We start from the raw sequence: 11,960 nt of genomic DNA, 5'->3' as shown, positions 1-11,960 counted from the left end.
TGAATTAGGAACCTAGCGCTTACAAATATTAAAATCCTCTCATTCACTAGAAAAGCCATCACCATTTTTTATCAAAGTTGTTTTTAAAGTTAACAGTCTATTCTAGGCAACCAAGTTCAGCTGAAAATGTGTGAAGCATGAAAATCAACCAGAGTAGCAGCTTTCAAATATATAAACAGTAAAAACCAAGACTGCTGCTACCGTGTCATATTCTTGGACTTAATTCATCCAATCAACTCTTAATACAAAACTAGAAGCTCTTCCCTAACTTCTACAGTTATCAATATATTTGTCTTCTTTTCAATGTGAAATAATACTTTGAGATGATCTATGTACACAAGGTGGTCAATTCAAGCTGTAATATAAATATAAATGTTTTCTTTTAAAAAGTATTTTACAGACAGATAACGTTATATACATTTGCTCATTTTACTTCTGGGCTACAGAGGAAAATTAAGGGCACTGGTACATGCAGAAAGAAAAATTACAGAAAATATACTGAAGTGGTGCATAGGAAGTGAGAAAAGTCAGTCATGTGCATCTTTTAAAATCAGTTAGGTTTTTTGTTTGTTTAGTAACAAGGGTACACTGAGGACAGTCTGTCCCACTCCAGCCAGGCTATCAAATAGGCACCTTCGCTAATGAAGTATGACTGTTTTCAGCGTTTTACGTATCTTTAGTGAGAAGTAAGTGTTTCTTACTTTATGACAGAGCAAAGCATGTAATGTTTTAAAGAATTCTTTATGGGTTAATTGGTTAATTCTTATCTGAAAGTTAAACACTTAGTAAGTACAAAGCCATAACAAATATCGTACACAATATACCAGTGTGCATATGCGCACACACACACACTCTCTCTCTCTCTCCCCCCCTCTCCCCCCCCATCCTCCCTCCAAATTTCCTCAATTAAGAAGTTCGCTCCAATTTTGCCTGGGCTGTAATTTATTTCTCAAGCTAAGTCTTTTGTTGTTGTTCTTGAACAAAACACACAGTACTTTTGTTCTTGCCCGTTCAAATAAGAAAGAGTTGCAGTTCAAAATAATGAAAACAATTTCACTTTTGTTATTAATCTTTTGTTTTAATCATAGTACTTGATAAACAGCTGAACAGGATCCTAGTTTAACAGAAGGATAAACAAGAACACTGATGACGATTTGTTACAACTGCCTTAATGTACCTTTTGCTTAATGAACATTTGAATATGCAATAAAGTATTTTTGGAGGACACCCCAAAAGAAAACAACTTGCTGGTTGAGCAACAGAAACAACTTCCTTTTTGCTATCATGTTGAAATCAAAGTCATTTATATATAAAAATAAATGTTATGTTCTAACAAGAACATTTTAGACAATTACATCTGTGCTTAACAAAAAATATTGGTCACTCAAGACTAGAATAATTAATATTTTAAAGGTTTTTAGATTATCAGAATGTAGGGATACAACTCAACACAAACTGTAGCTGAAGGGAAACAGGACTGAAAATATCAATTTGTCCATCTGGAATAAAAATGCGACTAAATTAACTAATTAAATATTTAAAATACTACCATGGAATGTGACAGTAGATATGGTCTATACCTACTGTATCAGAGGGAAGGAAAGTTTAACATGTAATAATTCGTACCTTACACATTTAGTTAAATATAAACATTTGTTATTTATACATAAAGTCGCTTCCAAAAAACTATTAATAAGTGATTTAGTTGCACTTAAAATCAGTTTCATTTCTCATTTGCCGAGTATTAACTTTTCTTAATCTTAAATCAACTGTCACTAGTGCACTTTTAGTTAAAATTTCCCCTCAGGTAAGTTTTAATCCTTTTAAAAGAGCCCCCTCACCTAAACCATGAATGTACAAAGTGGCAAAAGTTAATCCCTTTTAGTATAATCATAGTTTATATACTCATTTTATAGCCAATAATAAGAATAGGCTTTCCTTTGCAAAATCTCCTTCACAACTTGCAACAAATGCCACGCACTCGAAGGAAATAGTTAGGCATGGCTAGCACTCGTAAAATGCCAAGGTCTGACAAGTCTTGTTGCTTCCTCCACATCAAGCATCTCTTACATGAAAGAAGATTCCCTTCAGCTTGCCAAAAAGCTTCCACAAATCCAAGTTAGATGCTTCCTGGAAACAAAGATTTTTCAAGCTCTGTTTGGCACAAGACTGATTCATCCCGCAGCTTTATGCTTTCCTCCACAGCACCCACATACCTCACCACAGTGATGGCATGCTCTCAAGGGGAGGTAGCAGCACATGCATGGAGCAATGAACGAGAGTGCCACCAGCGCTAACCAGCGTAAGCAGAACTTGTCATCACTAGTGTCACACGAGCAAGGATCAGAAAAGTCTCCTTCAGAGTCTGACATGCAGTGATACAGCATGCTCTCTGCGCAAAGCATGCAACTAACTTGGTAGATACATCTTTTAATAGGATCTGGCGCATCTTGACATTTTCCTCTGCCATTATCTTCATGATTAAACCTTTCCTGGCAGTATATACAGCGGGAACGCTCACCATCCTCTTTTCTTCTTTTTGAGTTTTTAAATTTTGATGAGGAAGGCTGAGTTTTAAATACCACAGAACTCTTCGAGTCTTTCAGGGAATTCAACTTAGTTCCATCTCCACATGGGTATAAATAGTCAGATTTTTTACTGTCTGATTTAGAAAATGGTATATTTGAGTCTGCGTCATCCCTCTCCAGGTCGTTCTTCCACATGTCAGGATGCCTGTAGTCTGCATAACGACGTATCAAAATGTCACGAGGGTTTATTCTAACAATTTCATCTTCATCCTGAAAACTAACGTGTCTGATTGACTTCAGTGGGACCTGAAATGGCAAAGCGAGATAAGTTTACTATGGTGAAGTCCCAAATTTATGTCCACCTACAACGTAAAACTTAGATTAGAAAGTTAAAAAATAGGATTTTTTTCCTTGCTGCTTGAAGATAAAAATTTCAGCTTATTTTCTTACTAGTACAATTTACAGACTTCCCCACAATAATGAGCCTTTTGCGTGATATTAGGACCATGAGCTTTAGTATTCTTTCCTGACTTTTTAGTATCTCGTAAGAGCCTTGGACATTTTGGTATCCGCATAAAACTTGACACTGTTCTTTGAATTAAAATTCAGGTTTTAACATCTTACAGTGGCAACTAATTCCACAGACCAATTATGCCTTACGTGAATTTGCTGATTTCATGTCAGTGATGATCTACTGCTTTAGGATTAACTCCCCGATACATTCACTTTGAGTTACTCATGTTATCTAGGAGAAGCTTGCCTTTATTCCTGCTCTAAGTTTTCAAACTCCCTCCACTTTTGCAACAAGAGTATTGAATACTGGTTACTTATTCTCAAAGCTGTATTCTAGATTCGGATTTTGCCATATGAAGAATAATATTCAGTAGCATGATCAATCAATAACGGTGGCTTCTAAATACATCTCCCCTTAGCTAATATATAGTACTTAAATTGATTAGTTTAGGACACTGGCAGGCAAACACCTAACTACTTTTAAAATTCTCAACTTGTAATGAACCGACCATAATTCAAGACCTTTTACCTCAAAAAGCAAGTAAGAAGGAACGTGCTAAACACATACAAAACAAACAGCTGAGAGATAAGATAGAGTTCCTGTTTATTCTGCCTTATGATGAAAGGGCATGGGGGCATGAAAAAGTTGTTGAAGATGGCAAATTTGAATCATCTGAATTGAAATACTGCAGACCTTAGAAATAAGTGTAAGACAGTGGACTGCCACTAAATGTTACTGAAATCACATTACAAGTGACTTTCAAGAAAAGGTGCAAATAATGACAAGATAAAAATTTAGCACGTGTATGGAAGGAGCTCCCAAAAAGAGCAGATAGTGCAGCAAAAAAGCAAAAAAGCAAAGTCTCACAGTATTCCTGCCTTACAGACAGGCAATTATTTTCCTACACTGTAGGGCTATTATAATCGGAGCCAGAATATAAGTGAGCTTCAAGTCAAATTCCGCCTTTTTCTCCTGTCAAGTGCACAGCCTGCAAACCACCTCACAGAAAAGGCTGGAAAAAAAAAAAAATCACTCCCTAACCCATTAGCCTTACAAATTCTTCCAGAATCATGAATTATTTGGAAATGCATCTTTGGCATCAGTATTGTTGCTTTGAGAGTGTTTACCTTATTAGTACTGATCAAATTAATCAGAATTAATGTGTCACCATTCCATAGTCTAGGACAACAGCTGAACTACAGGTTCCTAATCTGTTGCAGCATGTAACAACAAACTACTGAAGATGATGTTTTAAGTTAACACACTTCTATTTCACTTTGCACATGTCTATGCTCCTACTACACTGAAGTCTGCATGCCCTGGTTTGGCGGTAGGAGGCAGAGGAGGGAAGAGGGAAGGCAGCTGGGAAGGAGGAAGGAATAGCTTCTTAAAATATGCCAGCTTCTGATTATGTAAGAGTATCTGTAGCCTGCTCTAACCATCACTTCCCTGCTTGCTAATCCTTGTGTGATATATTTTAAGTACAGAACTGTAATTAGAGCTGCTTTGCCCTGGGAGTTTCAATTGGAGTATGCTAACAAGAATAATTTTTTTCTTGGCTCCAAGCCACATAGTAGTTGGACTTCCACAAGGTCTCGAGGATACAGGGTGAAGAAAGGTTATATCCTATTCAGCTAACATCACTGCTCTTCCATACTTCCCCAGGCTCCGATGCAAGCTGTTAGGCCTCCCCTTTGCTTATAAAAGCAGAGTGCTTCTCAACTGTATTCTGTTTTCAAAGGAGAGAAAGAGCCTATCATTTTAGCATCAATAACTAGTTATGGCTAACTAGCTTTTTTGAACAGTTAACAGCATAAATTTGTTTAAGGGAAAAAGCATCAAAAATGTCATTACAATTCCATATGTTACAGGCATAAAGGATCCTTACCCCACTGTCCACACAGAATATTACGCATGCATTTAAGACATTAAATAAAACCCATTGTTTAGAAGAAAAAAAAAAAAACCCAAACCTCAAACCAAAAAAGCCACCTTCAACCCCCCATTCCCCAGACAGCTAATAGACAAAGATCACTACAAATACTAACAACTGTAATTCCATATGTTACAGGCATAAAGGATCCTTACCCCACTGTCCACACAGAATATTACGCATGCATTTAAGACATTAAATAAAACCCATTGTTTAGAAGAAAAAAAAAAAAACCCAAACCTCAAACCAAAAAAGCCACCTTCAACCCCCCATTCCCCAGACAGCTAATAGACAAAGATCACTACAAATACTAACAACTGTAAAATCTGACCTCTTCTTGGTCTTTGAAGGCTTTTTATTTGTTTGAGCAGAGCACACCACATACATAGAACTCATTTCTTTTTTTCAGCCAAAACCCAGCCAGTTTTTGAAAAAACTACCCAGCCAAACACCTACTAAAATGCTTGAGGTCTGACATGTTGCAAGCAAGGCAGCATTACGTTCTTTATGCAACTGATATTAATTATTTTTTTAAGAAAGCAAGTGGGAAATGCTGAAAAACAAGCAAACAGGAGAAATGTTGGAAAAGCTTTATTTATAAAGTGCTTACACATTGGGTGTTTAACGGGACCTATATGAAAGCATGAGGTACATGAAACCTTAAGAACAATCCACAATCCAGATTCAGTTAGGTACAAATACCAGCAAAATTCAATGAGAGTAACACACATAGTCCTCTAGCCATTCAAAATTATAACTCAGTGCAAGTGCCATCTCTGTGTAACAGCTGAAGCAGGAAGGGAGGAAGAATATTACAGCAAACTGAAATTCCACAGAGAATCTCATTATGAACGTAATTAGCCAACTGGAAATTAGGCAGAATATTGTTGTTGACGTGACTGAACTCACTACTATTACACCTTACTTGTAGGGGTGCACCTTTGAACAAGGCATGGACACTTGCTTGGTACTGTAGCCTTCACTGTCTCTCCTCAAACAGATATGCCTGACTTCGCTCAGCTTGCAACTCCACAATATGAGGACACCGGCAGCTGAATGTATCATTCAAAGTACTAAATTTAAGTTAAACACACATCAGTGTATCAGAAGCTGAAGAGTTGAGGGACTTGGGTATTTTCTAGTAACAGTCAAAGTATTACAAGCAAAGATCTGAACTGTCATTAATCACTTCCTTAGTTTGAGCATGTACTACTTGAGCTATTCAACTTACGAGCACAGTAAGGGTGTTCAAACTTATTTATATTAAATTGAAACAAAACAGGTATTTACCTCAAGATCTGCTGTGCCACATGGTCACATGCATGGAGCTCGGCAGAGACAGTGCGGTGTGTGCACATACTGAATGTGAGATTTTGTTGACTTGCCTATGTTCTAAATGTGTGCACCACAGGACCATGCAAAAAGCATGGAGTGTCGGATGCAGGTGGTGCTACAACATGAGAAAAATACTTTAAAGAATATCTACTTAATTTCCATGGAATGTCCCTTTACTTCAGTCTACAAAAAGTGAATTCTAGTGTTTCATTTCAAAGAAATTCTTATTTAATTTCTATCAGACAGGCACTACCCAGTATACCACAGCTTAAATTATCATTTTCTCAGTAGCCAATTCTATATGTGCTCTTAAAACATACAGGTGTTTTAGGCTACTGCTGCACTTTTCTTTACAACTCAGTGAAGACTAAGAGCACATACACCACTGGTTACTGTAGCCGTTAAGTGTTAGCTGCAATAACCTAACGACCCATCTATTCTATTCTAAGAAATTTTTAAATTCTCTTTGCAAGTAAATGGAAAGAGGGAAAAATATGTACCTCTTGATGAACAGAACAAACAAAAATATGATGTGACTTATACAAAGAGATAATTGGAGGAGATCAATGGTTAAAAATCAGAAGTTCATAATTTCAAGCTCTTTAGTTAGTTCTCCAGATAACGCTGTTTGTATCTTTCGCCCAAATAAAGCGGTTAGAAAGCAGCTGATACAAGACTTTAATACAATCCTATCTTTCTTTGCAAGAATGACCAAGGGTATTAAAAAGCCTTATTTCAAGGAGTAGAAATATTTTTTCTGATGAAGTGTTCACAACTACTTGAACTTGCATTCTGCTTTGACTTCTGTTATTAAGCTTATTCTAAAAAGCTTCCCATGTGTTTGCTTCTAGGCGTAAGACCCTCAAATTAATTATTATCCAACTCACTATTAAGTCTACTTCTACAGTCTACAAAAACTGTCAGTTCTTTGAGGCTTAGAAAAAAGCAAAATGTATATTGTTAAAGGAAAAGCTGCAACGTTGCCTTTCCAATCTAATGTTGTATAAATATGACCTCTTTTAAAAAATGTCTGTACATCAGCCTTCCTCACATTAGTGGGTTTTTTTCCGTTTTAAGATTCAGTTTACCAATAGGTTAAGACTTTTCATGCATAACTGATATACTGTTTTCCTTTCTGTAGCAAAACAGAATATTTCAGTTTAAATAGGCAGTTAGAAAGCATAAACAATGTTTCACTAAAAATATTTAGCAAAAGTGTCCCACTGTGTAATGCATCCAAGATATTAAGTTTAAAGACACTTTTCAATACTTCTAATCAAAACAGTATTAGTATACATGTAACCAAGATTGAGCTCATGGCCAATTAACGTTTTCTGAACAAATTTAAACAGCTTTTCAAGGCTGCAGATACAGAAGTCTGTAATACAGAAATCTGACTTCAAAGAAAGTGAAAGATTTATTAATGTAGTCTGCCGTACTACAAGCATAGGTAAATACCTTCACAAAGCTTTACCTCTGCTATAATAATGCTGTAATATTTCAGCTGCAAAGCTTATATTGATCATTTCAAGAAGCTGAGAGTTTAATACAGGGACTTAGAATAAAAGTGCTTTCTTGTCAGAAACTACATACTGTGCCATTAACGCAGCAAGCAAAGTAAGAACCGCTTCCTTTGTTGGTAGTCTTACCTGGTTAGGTTGGCTAGGAAAACAGGCTCTCCTGGTGTTGAAATCCTCAAATGCTGAAGGCCTTAAATTTGCACTGTTGTAAGGTTCACTGGTTACTACAGTTTCGTGTTGGAAAAGGTGATCTTTCATTAATGAACCTGATGTATTTTCTTGAGTAGTCTACAATACATAAGAACTCCCTTGAAATGATTTTGCATTTATACAAAAACCACACCAAAACCACCAAGTTCATACATCAATGCATTAATATTCTACATAACATGTTACAGACATCTATAAACACAAGTATTTTTAAATACACATTTTTAAAGTACTTATAAGTAGGCAAGTATTTTCTTTACTATGAGTCAGCCTTGGAAAATAAGAGTTCCTTCTCTGCAGAGCGTACACAACTTGGGCATTAGAGATACATGCCTTTGTAATTCAGTTGCCAAATCAGACTGAGGAACTTCTTTAAGGAAGGAGAGATTAGCCCAGTCTCTGAGATTATGCTTTCTCTAACTACCCACGAGGCTGCCAGTATTTACAAATATACAACTGGAGGAAAAACAATTCTGAGACTAATAAGGCAAAAGCTAGTCAGACCTTTTAATAAATTAAAAGCAAGATCAGCTAGAAAGGAACAGAAAGTCGGTTTTAACATATACCGGCTCAATTAAAATATCTATTTACAGCAAGTGTGTACTAAACAACTAATGACTGTCTTTTTGAAGTTAAGGGTGTATCACGTAATTTGATACAAAAATGAGACCATGTGGCAACATATAATGAGATATCCGCAGGACGTGTGCCACTTAGAATAAGGAAGAGAAAGTATGTTTGGGTAGAATACTGGCTTGTGAGATGATCCAATTTCTGAAAAGAATTGAAAAACAAACAGTTCTCATTCTTTAAGCTTAACTGACTGGGATATACTTAGGATACAGTAGACCATATTGATACAAATCCCATTGGGCTGCCAAAAAATGTACTGTACAATGTTTTGTTTGTATTGAGACGCTATAAAGTTAACTGGCTGTCACCATCTGATAGCACTGAGAAAATTCTGGCATCATCCAACTTCCAGCAATGAGAATGTTTCGGCTTTATTATAAGAATTTATATATATATCAAGAAAACATTAAGGAGGAAACAATAAAAATACTGCAGAAAACTACTGAGGCATAAGCAAACCTGAAGTTTCGGCAGGTTAAGTACTAACACTGAATCATTAGTTTTCACTTCTCAAAATACTTAAGGAACTTATTCTGGGATTACATTAGCACCTCATGTACATAAAAGCCTAATGTATCAAGTTCTAAGACATCTAGATAAAGCACAAGTAGCTGTCCTGCAGCTGATCTTCAGGAGAAGGAAAATCATCACTTAAAATTTATATATTGTTCAGAAGCACTCTGAGTGGAAAAAAACATTAAAATTAATAATTAATTAATGATCAGCTTTAACTAATACTAGAGAGCATACACCCCATGAAAGACAATAGCTCAATCACGTTAAAGTTCCACTGAAAAATTTTGAAGACAGGCAAAACTCCATAAAACAGTACTTTTTGCAGATCCTTGAGCATGACACCACCACTAAGCAATCGACCCTGTTGTTGTCAAAATTAAATTTTCTGGTCAAACACTGTTGGGAAAGGAGTACAAAAGAAATGTTGAAATGATTGGCAAGAGTTAGATTTCATGGATGTATACTTATTTTAAGAGCAAAAAGCATCAAATATTAGTGCAATATCAAACATCTTCCTAGCAGGAGGTACTCCTGCAGATACATTGCCCAATGACATAAAAAGCTTCCAAAACACTGGTTCAAACCACAGGAGAGCTGCACTCAGAATGAGAAAGAAATGCCTACAACTATTTTTGGTTTGAGCAATGTTATAAATGCTTACAAGCAGAAACTATTTAAGCTAGGAACACACTTAACAGCTAGAAGCCATTTTACAGAAACCACAGTGATAAGCACTACCTAACCCCCTTACCCCCCCAGCTATTATCGGTTTGAGTGGTCTAGGGAGAAGGATAGCTGCAAAAACTACTACTCCTTCCTTCCCAGGGAAAAAAAAACCTGCATACTACCCACAAGCCAGTCTTTATCCCTGGGTGAGATTTGCAACAGCCTGCATTATTTCCTGTCCCTGCAGGTGATTCACACCTTTTTTCTTCAGAAATAAACTACCTACACTATAAAGCAAAAAGGACATACGCACATGCTCACAGAGACAGACACACACACTCCCTTTGGCAGTCAAGAAGGGCTCCATCTAATGAAGGATACAGGCACTGATCATCTATTACAGTGCTAACCAGCAGTGCCAGACACCGACGTATGAAATACAAACCTTAATCTTAAAGCAAGCCTTTGTGCCCTATATGCAGCAATTATAAAGGAATGCTTTTATAAAATTCCAACACAGACACCACAATTCAAGCTAATTGACTTCAAGGACAAATTTGGGGGTGGCAGGAGACAGAGAAAGGCATATCTGACCTTTGTAAGGCAAGAACTCATGAGACAGCTGTTCAGAAAGCACAACGCTCGGCCTACCAACCTAGACATTACAGGTAAGCGGACACAGCCTAACTTCTGGTATTTATGAAAAATGAAAAGCCATCAGGTCAGTTATGATCTTATTTAGCCTATAAATATTCACTATGCAGAACTATAGAAATGCCAGATGAATATCCTGAACTCTGCATTTTTAATTAAACAGATAGTTTAGATACAGCCAAACCACATTTATTAGTATCAAAAAGGCTTTCTTTGGACAACACTTCCTGCTTCAATGTGATGTTTTATGACAAGGTCATAAACACCTGAAAACCCACATTTATAATGGAAACACTGACAACCTGAAGAGAGAGGCCCTAGAAATAAAAACGCTATTGTATTGAAAATGCATTTAAGTAAAAAGCAAACATGTAAAGTTTTCCACAAGAACTAAGCTTGGTATATTAAATATACAGAGTATTACACACAAACACAGATGCACACATTCCCCTTTTCTACTGTCCAAAGCAATTACACCGCCCACATTCAATATCCTTTAACCACAGCCTGCAAAGTACAGTACTGGCATAGGTTATTCAGTATCATCTGTAAAGTAACCTACGCCAGTTTTTAATGCACAACGGAAATCTGGTTTGCTCCCAGCTGCTGGTATAATAATTACTGTCCTATGGTTGCTAAGAGATACTCTGAATTTTTTTCCAAGACTACTAAAACATTTCTGTGCGCGCAGGCGAAAGGATGCTGGGTAAAGCAATAAAATGACTCCAGCTGTAGCTCTCCAGCAGAATTCAAAGCCAGATGACAGCTGTAGAGAAAATGAAAACCAGACTGAGCTTCTCCTCTTCTTCAAATTTTCTCTCCTTACTTCTCCCAGTTTGCCGGAGTTAAGTCTGGGAGAGAATTCAACATTGTTCTGCAAACATTGTTAAAAATGTTCTGCTCTAAGTAAGTTTAATGATTACACAGAAGGATGGATGAGAGACCACATTTCCGTTGCATCCCAGTTCTTGTATTTACTTCCCATGAGGCCTGAAAATCTGCTGTTTGATGTTAACCAACACAAGAAGTGTTTAAATGTTTTCTCCTTAATTTTTTAATTGTGAATAAATTATACAGGTTTCAGAAACATCTGAATAACTTCTTTCTGTTTTAGCTATTTCTAAGACTGATGGAGCAACTATTTTCATATTTGACAAAGAAACTCTGTTATAATTGGGTATGTATTTCTGACATGGACTGAAATATTACCTATAGATTACTCTGAATGTTTTGTACAGTTTAAAGTAAAAAAAAAAAAGAAAAAAAGGCATTTGACATGCCTCTTTCTTCCAAGGCTGTTCTACCTAAATATATAAAGCATACTAGAGGTTTTTAGGGATTCCAAGGAAGGAACTAATAAATTAAAACACAAAGCATAACTCTGAGGAAATAAGAGAGAGATGCAGATGCAAAGAGGCTGGTGGGGGTAAAGGGGGGGGGGGGGGGGCCGG

The 11,960-nt window shown here is 36.6% G+C and overlaps 1 protein-coding gene across 1 annotated transcript in view; it reads right to left on the bottom strand.

Annotated features, from left to right (window-relative positions):
- Positions 1 to 950: 950 nt before the first annotated feature.
- SPRED1 (sprouty related EVH1 domain containing 1) overlaps positions 951 to 11,960 on the bottom strand; it is a 26,062-nt gene continuing 15,052 nt past the window's right edge. Inside the window, exons 4-5 of the mRNA XM_009285754.2 lie at positions 7,960 to 8,118; positions 951 to 2,834 (exon numbers count right to left, since the gene is read on the bottom strand). Of these exons, the coding sequence (XP_009284029.1) occupies positions 2,175 to 2,834; positions 7,960 to 8,118 (819 nt within the window). The 3' untranslated portion in view covers positions 951 to 2,174. The remainder of the gene's footprint in view (positions 2,835 to 7,959; positions 8,119 to 11,960) is intronic.

The sequence above is a fragment of the Aptenodytes forsteri genome, unplaced genomic scaffold, assembly GCF_000699145.1.
Source record: "Aptenodytes forsteri isolate BGI_AS27 unplaced genomic scaffold, ASM69914v1 Scaffold124, whole genome shotgun sequence".
Lineage (NCBI taxonomy): Eukaryota > Metazoa > Chordata > Aves > Sphenisciformes > Spheniscidae > Aptenodytes > Aptenodytes forsteri.
Note: the sequence above shows the minus strand (reverse complement) of the source record. Positions and strands in the feature narration are given on the sequence as shown.